Raw genomic sequence first — 16689 nt, 5'->3', positions numbered from 1 at the left:
ACAACACTACTATATTACCATCAGTCCACCACTTTATACTTAATATATAACTTGTTAAATGATTTTATAGTAGTGTTCAACTCCCACTAGGCATACCTTGGGTCACTCACACGGGGTATTTAGTGCTATTTACTGCTTTCAGTAAAAGTTTAATAGTTCTCATTCAACCTCGATATGACCTGATCTATGCAGTTGTGGGGTCAGTATGGACCCATAGGACTAGTCAGGCCTTCGGCTGGATACCCATTGTTTAAAATAAAAAAAAGGGCTTTATAGTAGAAGTAGAAAAATATCTTCACTATATTTATAGTAATTATGTCACTGAATACATTTTTTTTACGGTGTAATTGAAGAAAATATTAAGGATCAAATTTTCCTACACCCCGAGAGATCCATTTACCACGGTGTTTTAGATGGGCACAAGAAGGTATTATGAAGGTGTTTTAATATAAATACTAAAATCCTATAGGGATTTTTTTTAACCCTAGGCTTATGAGTGGACCGTGTGGTGAACTTTACCACATGGTGATGAAAACTTTTTCAAATCGTAACGTTACAAAAATTTGTGATTTTCTCTAATGTAATAAGACGCATTTATCCTTCATTTTATTTTTTATATTTAAAAAAAAAAAAAAAAAAATAGTGATGGGGATAAATATGTCGTTTTGTATTCTCCATCTTCTCCTCCCAGGACTTCTCTCCTTCCCAAATCTTCTCTGTTACTCTTCTTTCCTATGAACCTGCGCACGACTCCTCTCTTTCCCTTCTCTGCAACTCTTCTTCATTGAATTTTAATCCTTATTTGCTACAAGCTCGTGCAACCCCAATTACTTCGATTTTCTATCGTTTTCTGCCACAACCCGCACAATCCTTAGTTGCTTGACTAGTGGTAGCGTCCCACCAGTCTCTTTCCCTCTCTTTATATCTGTCAGTGGTCTTCCTTTCTTGATCTCCATCAACATTGTGAATTCCTTCTATTCTTCAGTGAACGCCTTCAATATTGGGGTTCAACAATCACAAATTTCAGGTTTAGATTTAATTTTTCAAGTCGTAGGGTTTAGTGGGTTTTATATTTCTGGTTTGAATTTTCAACCCATGGAATGAGAAGACAGCGATATTACAGGCTTTGGAAAATCGGTGCTGTAGATGAGGAGAGGCTTGAAAGTTGGCGACTTGGATTCTTTTGTGACTCTAGAAAAGAGTCACAAAGTGACGCCAGCTCCGGCTTCATTTAATCTTGTAGGGAAAATTGGAAGACGGACTGATTCCAGAGCCCTGAGGTAATGCTCTCTCTCTCGTATAAAGAACTTCGGTTTCTGCGAAGGAGAAAAGGGAATCAATGGAAAGAGATGGCCTTTGAACAACCACCCCACCCTCGCCCCCCCCCCCCCTCCAAAAAAAAAAAAAAAAAAAGAATTACTTTACTGGAAAGAACGTGAGTTCTTTCTGAATTCTTGTGGTTGAATAAATTCGTCTTGGCCATCCAACAACCCATGATCGAGAAGAGATCCTTGCACTGCATCGGAGGAATAAACAGAATTCTCCTGAAGTCTGTTGATCTCCCCTGCCATTTTCTGATCCATAGAGGAATAGCGGGGTCTATCCCTGAATTTTAGGGTTTTCAAAATTTTTCTCTTATGTCTTGTATTTTCCGCCTCTTCATACCTTGTTATTCCCATTACCAGTATATGATTGACATCTTAACCTCTTCTTCTGCTTCTTTTTCCTTTTTAGGGGGAAAAACAAAAAACTTTTATTAACATGAAAAGGAAATAGATACTGGTTATTGACTGTTCTGTTAACAATTGAGATATCTCAAATGTTATTCTTATAGTAAGAAACATCAATATTAAACTGGGGGAGTGGGTTATTTCAAGAAACTGGTGCCTACCAAATGAACAAAATTTCATTTTCTACATAAGAGTTTATTGTTTTGATTATCCATGTTGCAAGAGTGCAACTAAACCTCCCAGACCCTGCAGTAGCGGGAGCCTCTTGCACTGGGTTGCTCTTTTTTTTTTTTAACCCCTGTCAGGATTTTCCTTTTTGTCTTCCATCTCTAGAAGAAATTCTGTCTAGAAGACTGAAGATGAAAACAGAATTTCTGGTGAAGTCACTCTAATCTTCTCTCCCTCTGTCAACCCAACAATGGCCAGCTTTGTTGTATAGAAATGGGTCCTTCCCTGCTGGGAATAGTCTTGCATCAGTTAAGCCTGGGACCTTTGATGTCTTCATATACCCTTTGGCCATCTCCGTCTAACAGCTTAAGTTTTTGGGTTGATCCCTGAATTCGTGACTATTCCACTTTTTAAACACGGTATCAGGGCATCCCTTTGTCCCTCCTATGTTATCTATCTATGTAACGTTGAGGTCTTGGCTACAAATGAGGTGAAGTGTTGGAAATAGTCTCACATTGGTTGAGGTCTGGGACATTGGATGTCTTCTATACCCTTGGGCCATCTCCACCTAACAGTTTTAGTTTTGGCATTGAACTCCTAAGTTCGTGGGCTATCCCACTTCTGAACATTCCTTTGTTCATCTATTCTACCTTTTCTAAGAGTGAATCTTTGGCTTTTGAACAGCAGGTTTTGATCCCTGCAGAAGGCTGGATGTACTACTTGCCATTTTAAAGCTACTTTCGAAACCACTACAAAAAGCAACAGCATCAGCAAATTTGGAGCATCAAGCGTGAAATCAAACATACCCTTCTTTTGTGGTTCAGTTCTTAAACCAAAAGGGGGAAAAAAGTGGAGAAGAAAGTAAGAGCTTGAATGGATCCGATGCAGAGTACTTATGTAAAGCTCCTTGCCTTTGATTTGTTGTCCCTCTCTTTAAAGTCGTCCTTATCATCATCTTCTTCAGATCCTATTTGTTTCTACCGAAAGGGCAGGCCAGTCTTGAGAACTGAAACATTAGGAGTGGTGGTGAGCCGAGAGCTCAAGTGTAACAAGTTTCTGAAATTTCTTGTTGATGATGGCACTGGTTGTATCCCATGCATCCTTTGGCTCAACCATCATCAGTCTCCTTACTTCTCTAGGCACAACCCTTCAGATGTTAAGCTCCTGGCTGAGATGGCTGCCAAACATGCATCAGATGTCCAATTGGGTGTCCTTGTTAGAGTGCGTGGTCGAATCACTGCCTATAGAGGAAATTTGCAGATTACAGTCTCCGATGTTTTCATTGAAAGGGATCCTAATGCTGAGATCCTGCATTGGTTGGATTGCATGAAATTGGCTTCCAAGTGCTATGATGCTCCCACACACCGAATTTGCTAGGACATCAACACCAACAATGAATGAGGTAATAGCTGAAGTTTTTTGCTTCCACTGTGTACCTTGCTGTGAATTGTATAATATAGTGAGACTAAATATCACTAGATTTGTGAGTCTGTCTAGGATGCAGCCTGTTGTTGCTGTGCTCTATGGAATTTATTTCTTTCCCTTTTAACAAACTCTCCCTTGAAAGAAAAAAAAAAGAACGACTTTTGTTTCTTTCTCGTTGTATTTAGGTTAGTTTTTCAGCTCTTTGATCATGTTAAAAATTGGTTGTACTTGAACTCTCTAGTCTCTATCTTGTCTAACTGATTCACAAATAAAACAGAAAATATTTTCACCAAGTTTGAATCAGTTTGGAAAATTCGGAAAAAATGTACGAATTTTTTCAGGAACAAGTGTTTCAGCCAAAGAATTCAGATCCCAAAACTTGCTTCTTGAGAATAATTTGCTGAATCTTTTACAGAATTTCAAAAAAAAGTTAAAAAAATCGATCAAGAATTCAGAATTTATACAAGGTTTCGATAAAAGTTTTAAGAAAATTGATATTTTTTGGTTCCGGATTTTTGGAATATATACCAATGTTTTGCCATTTTTCTTTCTCTCTCTTTAGACTTTGTAGTATATGCACCTTATCATATCCTTTACTCCTGGGGAAAAGTTTTTCTGGATTGTCCACCTTTACTTCTTTGCTAGGTGAACTCTATGATTTCAGTAAGGTGGAGGCTTGATAATGGCTGACTCGGGTTTCTTTTTTTTTTGGGATAGGTGCTGTCTTGGTCTTTGGTTACATTACAGACCCTTTGGGTTTGTTGGGAATAGATTCCATTGGGCAGGAGTCCAGTAAGTTATGGATGCACAAGGACAGATGTTGACTCTTAGTTTAGATCCTCAGGTTACATGACCTAGTTCCTACAAAAGATTTTTAATGTACTAACAACCCATGCAATATGTTGGTATGAACATTATTTGTGCATTAATCCCTATGGTTTAAATTGAACCAAATTCTGCCCATTCTGCCCATTTTAATTATATATTATCAGTTGGAAATTCATAATGTACTTAAGTGAAGACCAATAATCCAAGAGGAGTGAAGCAACCAGCCCATTGAAACAGTCAAAAACCCCGCGACTCCTGGTGGGAACAGAGTTTTCTTTCTCTGGCTCATCTAATCCTTATGTGTTGTAGATAGAGGCTGAAGTGTGATCACAATTTCATCTGAGTCCATCTTGTCAATTGTCTTTCCAGAACTTCTCATCCATTAAGCCTCTCGTGTAAATGAAGAAAGAGGAAGAGTGGTTAACGTGTGAATTGCTATTGAAGAACCAGACAGTCGTTTTATCTGTGCTACTTATGTACTGAATGCTGAAGACAGAAAATGGGACTTGGTATGGATTAGAATGTAGCATCAATGCTTGAGTTAATGGAAACAGGAACCAGTTCATGTCCAGCAACTGTGCGAGTTGGAGATAGGTAAGGAATAGATCTGTCCTTTTATTGGGCTGCTGATGTCCAGCAACTGTGAGGGATTAGAGATTGAGAGGATTAAGGAAGGAAATATGCTCAGCTGCATAGGACTTTTCTAGTATTGGTTTGGCTGTACATGAGTAGAGGCTTCTCTCTCTCTCTCTCTCTCTCTCTCTCTCTCTCATATTTTGTATTGCAAACAGGTTGATCTGCACACAACAAATGGAAAAAAAAAATTAAGGTTCTTTCTGAGCCTTACTCATTTCTCTTTCACAATGTTGGATTCAAGATTGATGTCAACCAAGACAGTCCTTATTGCTTTGTTTTCCTGGTTGATTGTGGGGATCTTAGAATATGAGGAACATTTGTGTTTATCATCTTAATTAGCATGTGAATTTTATGAAAGTGTAGTTACAAGACCAATAGGATAATGAAGATGGCCATGTTCATAATTTGCCATGATATACTGGCCAGAGTTCTCAAAGAAAGCTGAGACAGTACAGACACTCCACATAAACCTGAGTCCCCGAAGGGCTTACTTGCATATACTCCATATCTTTGTTATTAAATTCGTGCGAATAATTCGGTGAACAGAATTTTTCCGAATTAAATGAAAAATTCTGACCGAATCCGAATTAAAAATAAAATTTGGTAAAAATTGCGCTATTTTCTAATTGGATTTAAAAACGCAAATATATCAGGCTGAACTGCTTTAGACCGAATTATTTGGTTCAAACGCACTTTAAAAAAAAAAAAAAAAAGTCGAATAACAAAGCCCAAAACCGAAATAGGGTTTTGTTTTTTCTCATCTTCTTCTTCATTCTCCCAAAATTTCTGCCTCTTCGTTCTCACTTCTCCCCCAAATTTCCGCCTCTGTGCTCTGTTTTCCAATCTTCTTTCTCCACCTAATGTAATAATCAAAGAATCTCCTCTTTGTTACATCCATTTCTCATAATTTCATCCTGAGAGTCTGAGACAGGGGATTTAAGGTTTTGGGACAGATTCAAATACTTCCAGTTCTTCAAAGGTTGCTCAACCGAAGCCATGGCGATGTGAGCTCGGAAGCACTAAAGGAGGTTGCTCGACCGTGAGGTTGGTCGGTGGTTTCTTCAGAGGTTGGTCGGCGGTTTCTTCAGAGGTTGGTCGGCGGTTTCTTCAGAGATTGCTCTGCTGTTTCTTCAGAGGTTTCTCCTCTCTTGTCCCTTCTGTGATACTCCGGTAGTCGTGACTCCGGTCACTTAGACTTGAGTCTCTTGACTCTTCTATGCTGGTTGCAGGTGTGTGTTCTTCAGTTTTTTTTTTTTTCATGAGGTGTTTTGTTCAAACTTTGAAATCTGAAATGTGTTCTTTAGTTCTTTAAGTATGTGCTTTTTCTTGAGTTTTTTTTTTTCTTAGACCAATCAGTATTCATTTATATTCTTTGTAAATTATAAGAACTTGTGGGTTACGGATCTGAAGAGCAGGCTGTGAGTAATCATTTTCAGTGCTTGGAAAAGAGGGGTGAACTTGAACAGAAAAACATGTTGCTCATTAATCTTGACAATATTAGTGTCAATGATTTTGATCAGAGCATTGAGGACGTTGATAAAGAGCTAGAGAGATTGTTGGATGATGTGGATGATAGCATTGTTAAGGACTTGTTATTTGGTGCAAGTGCTAGTTTTACTGAGAGCGAGACTCAACCCCCAGATAGTATAAAATGATTTAGTTGAGTACTTAAGTTATGATGATGTAATAACTATTGTTATGCATTTGTGGATGTTTTGCCTTACTTAGAATAGTTTTTCTTTTTAAGCATGGATGATGGAATTAAGTGAGTCATGGATTGAATGATGTGATTTTGAACTTTTATGTTCCTACAGGATAATTGGTAGAAGCATTAAAACATGCATTAGAAATTGAATTACTTTAACCATTGCTTCCATCACTCAATGAAAACTTTTTCCTAGTTTTTTTTACTGTATTGTATATTTGAACTACAATAATTTTCTCTTTTTAGGTGTTCCTATCAAGTTAATTACTTAATAAATAAAATAGATACAATATATTATAAAAATAACATCCGAATTTTTTGCCCGATTTTTATTTTTGTAATCGAATAATTCCTGAATCCGACTCCGACTCCGAATCCGAATCCGATTTTTATTTTGTCTATTTTTTTGACCGATTAAATTAACCAATCAAATTATTCTGAATAATTCTTCGCCCAAATAATTCCCGAATCCGAATTTGCTAACTATGCTCCATATCGATGATGCCTTTTCTGCTTTTAGTCAAATTGATGCTTGGTGGTGCCATTCTATCGGCATTGTCTCTTGATGTGTGTAAACTCACTTCGCTTCTTTATGCAACCACAACTCGGCCTTATCCCAACTAAATGGGGTCGACTATATGCATCCGTGCAAAGACAAAAATGAATAGTAATAGTAAAAGGAAAGGTACACACCAATAACAATAATATGGTAAATCCTACTTAAATGGGTTGCTACATCCTTTTCCTCCAATTAGTTTTATTTGAGTTCATATTTCGAATGAAGCCTAGACTATAAATGTCTTTCCTCAATACTTATTCTATGGTCATTTTAGGCATGTATCAAGCTCTTTTAGTTCGTTCAATCTGAATCAAATCATTCTTTATTGTTGCATCCACAAACCTCTGTTGAATATGGTTATATCAACTCAAACGACTTTCTTGGAATTTCTCATGAATTAGGACAATTCCCAATTCAACTATAATATGGTCATTCTTACTTTATCCTTTTTAGTTTTGCTGTACACTCATCTCAATTTCCTTATCTCTATCATGCATAGTTTGTCTATACGATGCTTCTTAGCTGCCCCACATTCTGCTCCATACATTATAGCCGATCATACAATTATCCCATACAACTGTCGTCAATGTCCACTATTGAGTTATCCAATGTAATGTGATTAAAGTTACACCTCTACCTCATATATTCTATCTTCATTCTACGTATCTTAAAATATCTTGATTCCAAGGTTGATCTCCATAACTCTAAGTTAGTGTTAATCCCTATTTTTGTCTTACCCACTAAAAAACAATAGCATCAACGAAGAATATACATCATGGAACCTCATCTTGAATATTCTTGATTAAATTATTCACTTGGCCTAATAGATTTTGAGCCAACTGTTTTGGATATATTGCCATTCTATCTCCATCTCTCTCCTTACTTTAAATAGCCTCTATACCCCACTTGGTGCAAAACTGTTTCATCACACTCTTCATTGGTGTGCTGCCTATGTCGGTTACTTAGATAACCCTCTCCCTTTTAGTAATTCATCCAAAAGATGTTTAAAAAGGAGGAAGAAAATGCTACCCGCTAGAGCAGGTACATGCCTAGACACAACGGGTTTGGAAATATTGTGCCACTCCACGCTGAAGATGTTCCCGTGAGCCCTCCCAATAGCCTGCGCGTTGGTGTGTACCTGTGTCAGCATGGTAACATTCTCTTACCAAAAAAAAAAAAAGGGTATGATCTCTCATCTTGATACCCCCAAATATAGAATTTTTACTTACAAACCTGAAGGGGGAAAAAAATTTAGAAAAAAATACCCTAAGAAGGAAATCTGTCCTGGCCAACATATACTCATCAATCAAACTATTGAAATATTCAAGATAGTATTAGAGCTTCATCGTCAAAATGGTAAATGAATTATTATCAAGCCTCTTAGATAATAATTCATTTATCTAAGGCTATGGGGAAATTGGAAAATGTGTGTACTTGGCCAGGAAAGGAAGTTATCCTTTTTGGAAAGCGAAGGGAAACTTGGTCTCGGGAACATTAAGAGAGAGAGAGAGAGAGAGAGTTTAATTTTTGTGGAGTGGTGTAGTAGGGAGAAAGGTGAGAGTCCCAAATGCCACCACCAGTGGTGGCGGAGGTGAAGTGGAGCCACCAGGCCACCAGGAATAGCTAGGTTGCCGCCGAAGCGAGGTAGAATTCTGAAAGGCATTTTGAAGATGGCTGTTTCTAAATGCAAAGAAGCTCTGTTCCGTACGCTTTTCTTCCTCTCTCTCTCTCTCTCTCTCTCTCTCTCTCTCTCTCTCTCTCTCTCTCTCTCTCTCTCTCTCTCTCTCTCTCTCTCTCTCTCTCTCTCTCTCTCTCTCTCTCTCTCTCTGTTGTTTGTTGTATTGTTCTTTATTTTGGTTTAACAAAACCATAGAGAACCCATTTATTATAGAGAAAGGAAAGGATCAGCTCTGTTTACTGTCACTTGGTTATACGAATCAGCATTGACACTTTTTTTTCTTCTAAATATATCATTTTTCACCTTTATAATGATAGAAGATAGGATAGATATTGGATATTGATTTGTACGAAATTAAATGATCTTATAAGCAAGGAATCTGATCTCTTTATTATATAGGGTTTAGTTATGTACGTATCATTTTTCATGTGATGGTTGATGGTTGATGGTTGATGGTTGATGGTTGATGATTGATGATCACATAATTGTAATCACAGCCACCGTTTTTGTTGTCTCTATTGTCATCCTTATGATTTAACTCATCAGTAAGTGAAATTATTATTATTATTATTTTGTTAAATCACCAGTAAGTGAGTCTATTTCCCGTCCTTATTGACATTTCGTTAGGAGGAGGTGGAGGTGATATTTTACTTGAGTAAGAGAAACTTTTTACATTCACGTGTAAGAGACAGTCTGAAAGATATCCATAAAATTAGACCTGGTCAAGAAAGATCGGACTTAAATTCAACAATCTCTCCCCCCCCCCCTCTTTTTCTATCCTTTTCATAGTGATTTATATGACCTCAAAAAGATGGACCAAGTTTTCCTTCAGTTAAAGAATCTTTTCGGCTAGGGATATTTTATTCGATCGAAAAAGGGTGAAGAAAGTTATTTTGGATAATCGTTGATAAAGACGTAAGTTAATAATCAAACTCATTATTCTAGAAATCCAAACATAACATCAAATCACCATGGATGAAATGTGAAAACTTCCACCAAAATTAAAAATGGAGGGGAGGGGGAATTAGAATGAAATAAGAAGAGGATTATGGTAAATGGCAAAATTAAATGATGTTCATAAATCATAGTTTAAACACAGTGTGTGATGCAAGACACCAATAGTGTGCGATCATTTCCCCCTATCATAATACTTAGAGATCATTTGTAGCTGTGTATAATGGGTAGTTCTTTCTAGGGTTTAGGGTTTAGGGTTTAGGGTTTAGGGGGTGTCAATCGGGCTTGACCAATGTAATAGGTACAATCGGTGGGCATATGGTACTGTTTATAATCGATGGATCGGGATCAGGCTTTCGGTAATTGGGCTAAATGGACCTTAAATGGGCTAGAAGACTGTTTAACTCCAAACGGGCCATGTCTGCAAGTCTTTTTGAATAATTCTTTTTTAAATCCCCAAAATAAATAAGAACATGTAGGAACAGAACATATTACAACATACCCTCCGATATAGCTTAGTGTAGCCATTTTGAGACCGAGCCCATAATTGTGTCCATCTTGTCATATGATAAAATTATAACTTAAAAGGTCGGGCTGGATCGGGCTTAGGCAGGCTTATAATTGGTTGGTCTAGTCAGGAAACCGATGAGTAAGGAAGTCCTTGCACCAAGAACTGCACCAAGAACTAAATTATAGTTCGACTGGGTTTGAGTCGCCTGACATATTTATTCATCAAGATAGGTCTATTCGGGCTTTAAATGTCCCTCATAATTGTGTCCATCTTGTCATATGATAAAATTATAACTTAAAAGGTCGGGCTGGATCGGGCGTAGGCAAGCTTATAATTGGTTGGTCTAGTCAGGAAACTGATGAGTAAGGAAGTCCTTGCACCAAGAACTAAATTATAGTTGGACTGGGTTTGAGTCGCCCGACATATTTATTAATCAAGATAGGTCTATTTGGGCTTTAAATGTCCCTACCTTTTGACCGCTCTAAGAACCAGTTGATTCCGGCCTTGAACACATGATTCAACTCTCCAATTGGACCGGGCGAGTTAGCTGGTTGCATCATTAAACCCCACCCAACGTGAGCTGAGCCAGCCTTCTATCACCTTAATGGCCCCGCTAGGGTTACAAGCTTACTTGCTGAGCTCGGCATTAACAAAGTAGAAACACCCAATATATAAAGAGCTAATATTTTGAAGATCTTCCGATGTGAGACTAAACAATAAAACACTTGATGGGCTGTCATTGATCATTGGATAACCATATTTGGTCCACTAAGAATTGGGACTGGGCTTTTTCAAGGGCTTAGGTTTAAGTGTCCCTGAAAAATAAGTAAATATACCTGAAACATATAAAATGCAGTTAATCTGCTGTTTAATAAATAAGTATTGCAAAAATCAGTGAAACAAACCAACTATAATTAAAAAATTTATCTTTGGGACAAAAAACAAGCAATGATTCAAAGCACTTCTTTTGAAACTGTTTTGGAAACCTAAGGACTTAATCGTATGGATATGTAATTGTCCTATAAAGATTTGCTTTTGCTACGATTCCGATGGGTTTCCTTAACCATGTCTCTGCCTATGAGTCACCAACTCATTATTCAACAGGCATGTGGTCAAAGCCCTAGTCTTCTCCCCTTGCGTGGGAGCTTATGGTTTCATGTATGTCACGAATTCTTAACTCACTGTCATGTACCAAACTAGGGATGAATGTGTGATCATCTGCTCTACTAGATGACCATGGTCATATTCGCTATGTGGAAAGGAATATTTAACTTGTGACAAGCTAAATGTCCCTAACCATTTGTGGAATTTCCCTATACTCGTTTGAACAAATAACCTGTAAGGTATCCCTCTTTTTTTCTTTACCCTTCTTCGGTGGGTAGTCATGTCATAAAAGTTTAAGGCAGCCCCTGTTAATGGTTCAGCCAAAAATTCCTGGGCTGGGAGGGGGCTTTGGGCCTAAGCATTCAGAGCAAGTAGAAATGGGCCTGACTTTGATTGGGTTAAAGAGTTAAGACATAGTATCTGGTTGGGAGCCATAAAAAGAAAAGAAATGGATTGGGTTAAGGAGTTAAGACAGCCCTATATGGTTGGGAGCCATAAAAAGAAAAAGAAAAAGTGATGGTCCGATTGAGATCAGCTCATGGGGCACAGTGGGCCTGAGACACACCGGCTCGTCAACCTCCCACCGTAGAGTGCGAGAGGTTTTCGCTGCTCTGTGAAGCCAGCCTGACGCAGTGCTCTCTTCTCTAAGAACCAAGAGGCCAAGGCGTTCGCCTAGACCACACGGCTCAACACACTACTTGGATTGGGCGAGCCAGTCGGTCGTATCAACAAGCCCCACCCATCATAAGTCGAACCAACGTTCCATCGCTTTAATGCCCCCACTTGGGTTAGAAGCTCACGCTACTAAGCTCGGCGAGAGGCTGCTTTAAACACCCAACATGTAAAGAGCCAATATTTAAAAGATCTTTCCAATGTGGGATTAAATTACAAAAGCACCTGACTGGGCTTAGATGGACCATTGGCTGGGTACCCAAATTTGGGCTTTAGATGATGTTTGGTCATGTCATGAGTTTTTGAGTTAGTTGTCATGTGCCATACATGGGTGGGTTTGTTTTAGAATCTAAAACTTATCCCAGTGGGCATTCAATTCCTAGCTAGCATTGTAAGATCCTCAAAAGTGAGTCCTTGGTGACAAGATTATAGGAAAGCTTCTTTTTTTTTTTTTTTTTTTTTTTTTTTTTTTTAATGATGAAGGAATGCCCACAAATTTATCATTATTAATTATTACTCTCATTATTTGTTTGAGGTCTAGAATACCCTTTACTGTTCCTAAAATTTGTCCAAGTGCAATGATGGCAATAGGTGAATGAATTCATCATTCATCCTGATTTAAGGAAAACATGATCCATTATAGGAATACCAATAGATTCCATCATTTTTAAATGACATGCTAGAAAATTTTTGGAACTTTAGATTTGCGTTTTAACCACTAGCGATGATTGTTTTGTGAGTGAAAATGGGTACTGTTCTCTTATCCTTTTTTTTTTTTTTAAATTTATTTATATAGAGTGTAGGTAGGATATACATATACATAAAAAAAGTGATATACACAAAAAAACATAATGCGTATTGATGAATGAGACTCCCACATGTGCAAGGTCCTAGAGAGGGGGGGGGAAGGTGAGAACTATGCAGCCTTATACCGAGAATGTCAAGAGGTTGTTTCGACCGCTTAATCATTAGGTCGCAATATTCGTATCTAACCGTTGGATCAAGTGTACCCCTTTTTATATATACATTAAAAAAAGAAAAGAAAAGGATATATATATATATATATATATCAAGTGATCCCAAGTTCCCAACTTCATCAAAGTTGCAACCATACATGTTATTAGCATGATCGTCTCAAGAGATTATATCAAATCTAGGAAAATTATTGGATTAAGAGGTTTGACGTCATGAATGAGTCACATGATGTCACAAACAGAATTCTTCCTTCCTGTTGAAGAGAAACTTTCCCCTTGGTAAAATCCCAAAGTCCAAACATATATACAAATTAAAGAATGAAAGTATGCCTATTCTAAAGAAAATAAGGCTAAAATAATAATGAAAGTAGATGGGATTTGGGAAAGCAAAAGCACGATATTCGCACATACTCCTAGAAATCTCTCTTTTAACAAACCCATTACAAAAATAAGATACATAACTCTATCCATTCAACTCCACTCTTATCTTCAGATTCTGTACTATGGTCTACACACATTCTCCTCTACTGGTCTACCCTAAAAAGGGCAAAAGCCAAAAGCCTATAACTTCTCCTATATACACTAATCAATCATTTGTTAAGGAGACAAAAACCTAATCCACAATGCTAATTAAGAATTTAAATATGGTGGCAAAATCTCAATTCTCCTTGGGTATACACCATCATATTCTGATCATCTGCTGTGATCACATAGTTTAAAGTTTTAATTCCAATAGTTTGAACTAGTGGAGGGACTCTCAAGTGTACAAGGAAGTCAGGTGTGGAAAATGGATTAGTTGTTCGGACGATCACCTGGTCGTATAAGTCAACATCCAACACCTGTACTTTTTGATTTCAAATATACCCCTCAATATTGTCCGCATGTGAACACGTGAATGTAGTGAAAACCCATTTTGATACCATGTAAAATTTTCATTTCAAAAGTTCATTAATTAGTACCTGATGTGGGACTAAACTTCCAATACATAATTATCATGTGTAGAAAGCACATAGACCATGATCTTCAAAGTTGGTTTAATCAAATATTTCTTTTTGATATACTAGTTCATATTCAATTCCCATTAATTAATTGGAACAAACTGAGGAATCTTTAACTCATATTGTGGGTTGAACAATAGCAACTCGGTTTCTTTGTTTACATGCATCATCTACCTACAGTTACTATACAATTGAGATATGCACGGATTGAACTTCAAAGTAATAAAGGACCCTTCAATTATATTCATTACTTCAGCCTCTGGTTCTGATGATTGTGATGGTTCCTCTTCCTTGAGTGTGGATTTTGGTGAGGGCCACAACTGATTTCCCTGAGAGACCTGGACCATCAGGAGACACAAATGGACGACCAGCGAAGTCCCCCACCGGGTGCCTGACCGGTCTGGTTGGTGGCATGAGGATCCTCTCATTGATATCATTGAGGGTTACATCCCCATCCACTCCTCCTGGTTTCACTAAAGCAAATGGGTAAATCACTCCTGTTATGACCTTCTTCTTCCTTTTGAAGCCACTCTCTGAAATACCAAAAAACAATCAAAATTATTGTAAGCTTAGAAGACATGAAGAAGGAGAAATGAAGAACTGCCAAGACAAAAACCTGAACAACCAAGTAGTACCTGAAGAAGATCCAGGGGTGTTTCTTGAAATTTGGGTCTCTATGTCATGCTTGCACTTTCCCACAAGTGGGTCCTTGTAAGATGGACATGGAGAATTGTTTGTTTCATGGGCTGATACTGAGTCTTCTAATGTTTTGATCTCTGAGAAAATAGTTTCTCCTTCACTGATGCTGCTGATTGAGGAGTTCAATGATTCATCTGCCAATATCAAAATATAATTACAAATATTGAAACACAAGTATAGTTTGTCGAACAAGAACTTAAAATGATGTAGAAATAAAAGAAAAAAATAAATGAAAATTGTAAACACACAATTTCATAATGCACATAATAAGATTGCCTAGGTCCACGGTGAGATGAAATCTACTTTAATATCAATGGAGAATAGAGTTAATGTTGTTTGTCTTCACATCTCTCTCAGATTGATTATAGAGAAAGAACCTCTAGACCTCGGGCCCTCAGCCTCTTAATGGCTTCGACCACTTTTGGAACTGCTCATTATATCTTTCACTTTTATCAGAGTGAAAGGACCCATATCTGAGTATTGTTGATCCATTTAGAAGATGATGCCATTATCCATGAAGAAAGTAAACCACAAAGACAATCAAATGGAGAGAGAGAGAGAGTTATACCTGAAACTCTATTGGCTTCAGTTATATTGTTGAAGAAATTAAAATTCTCAAGTGGGTCTCCAGTCCAATTTGAGCTCCAGTTGTAGTTCTGTCAACCACATCAAGCTCTGAACCAAATATCGATCTATAACTTCTGAGACAAAAAAAAAAAAAGAAGAAGAAGCATATTCACAGTTCACACTGAGAGATTCAGATAGTTACCTGTACAAGATTCTCCCAGCAGCTTGTTCTTTGATCATAACCATGGTCATACAATTCTAAGCGTCTTCTCTTACACCTATCATTCCACTCCATTAAAGCATCTTGAAGATACCCAGTTGACAAATCAGCTAAAGGGAAGAAAGGTGCAGTAGCCTCCATAACTGAACACACTCAACAGACAATGATAGAATACTACTACAATTAAAGGATTCAAATGTGTAATGGCTTCTATTTAAAAGGAGAAGCTTTGGAAAAGTGAGGAGCTAGCCGATTTAGATTATACAAACAAGTCAGTCAATGGCAGAGAAGAAGAAATCAAGAAAAGATCATAAAGTAATGTTTCTTGGGATTCGGCAATGGTTGGTGGGTGTGCGGGGAACTCCATGATTGTAAGGTTATAATTTGTATAACAGAGAAAGATAAGAAGAGAGAGAAAGGCCAGAGTACTCCTGAGTCCAGACTCCAGACGTGCTAGACAGCCTCAGGTCCTCAATCAATGCATGAATAGAGTGAATCAGTGATACAGAATTCAAAATTCTAACCTTTTGCTTTTGGCCTTGCTGGGACAGGTAGGGTATAACAACCGTTTTGTTCTGTGTGCGGGTTCTGGAGGAACTTTCTTGGGCCATAGTGAGGGACCCACATCAGCCTCATAAGTTCACAACAGTTTTTGATGTGCTGTTCATGGTGGTCCTTTGGTTGGTGAAGTTTGGGACCACAACATGGTATGCATGCTTGGGATAAAGGTGGACCTGGCCCATTGTATATAAGCATTGATTTGGAATCTAACTTTTATATTTGAATTGGTGGTCAGGTCGGGTCTGACCCGGCATCCAACCTGATGTCCATGATATAACAATAGGCAAAAATTACTAATTTGTGCCACATGAAAGAGTGATAGCTAGGGTATGGTCTGATTCACTTGTCAAAGTTAATTAAATTCAATTAGAGAGAGGATTCTATTCCATGCCAATTTTTTCATTTTTTCATGAAGGCATCTGAGGGTTCCCGCTTTCGAATACTTCATTTGAGGAGGAGGCTATTCTAAATATTTCACTGTTCTAGATGAATGGTAGTGAACCTTATCAGCTTTATTTACCAAATCGAGTGATTCTTGGAACCTTCATTCTTAATTTGTCACTTGGCATACATATGACCATACAAAAAGGGAGAAATGGTATGTAAAATTGTAAGATGGATTCCACGAGCACATGATTCATAATTTTATGGGAGTGAATCTGATGCAATTTTTTCTCTTTCAACCAAAAAAAAAAAAAAA

The 16689-nt window shown here is 37.7% G+C and overlaps 2 protein-coding genes across 5 annotated transcripts; one reads left to right on the top strand and one right to left on the bottom strand.

The window, feature by feature from the left end:
* The first annotated feature begins 687 nt into the window (after positions 1 to 687).
* On the top strand, positions 688 to 5027 carry LOC122067111 (CST complex subunit STN1). Of its 4 annotated transcripts, XM_042630956.1 has the most exons (4): positions 688 to 1027; positions 1124 to 1280; positions 2586 to 3300; positions 4521 to 5027. In XM_042630956.1, the coding sequence occupies exon 3, from the start codon at positions 2772 to 2774 to the stop codon at positions 3273 to 3275; it is 504 nt and encodes a 167-aa protein (XP_042486890.1). In that variant the 5' UTR covers positions 688 to 1027; positions 1124 to 1280; positions 2586 to 2771; the 3' UTR covers positions 3276 to 3300; positions 4521 to 5027. The 4 variants fall into 4 exon arrangements, with proteins under 4 accessions (XP_042486890.1, XP_042486887.1, XP_042486888.1 ...); XM_042630953.1 differs by having other exon boundaries at positions 688 to 1280; XM_042630954.1 differs by having other exon boundaries at positions 688 to 1280; positions 2583 to 3300.
* Positions 5028 to 14044: 9017 nt separating this feature from the next.
* On the bottom strand, positions 14045 to 15791 carry LOC122067108. Its single transcript, XM_042630952.1, has 4 exons — positions 15411 to 15791; positions 15210 to 15297; positions 14578 to 14775; positions 14045 to 14475 (listed from the first exon to the last, which is right to left on the bottom strand). The coding sequence occupies exons 1-4, from the start codon at positions 15567 to 15569 to the stop codon at positions 14195 to 14197; spliced, it is 726 nt and encodes a 241-aa protein (XP_042486886.1). The 5' UTR covers positions 15570 to 15791; the 3' UTR covers positions 14045 to 14194.
* Positions 15792 to 16689: the final 898 nt, after the last annotated feature.

Source organism: Macadamia integrifolia, unplaced genomic scaffold (assembly GCF_013358625.1).
Source record: "Macadamia integrifolia cultivar HAES 741 unplaced genomic scaffold, SCU_Mint_v3 scaffold2717, whole genome shotgun sequence".
Taxonomy (NCBI): Eukaryota; Viridiplantae; Streptophyta; class Magnoliopsida; order Proteales; family Proteaceae; genus Macadamia; species Macadamia integrifolia.
This window is presented reverse-complemented; position numbering and strand designations above follow the sequence as displayed.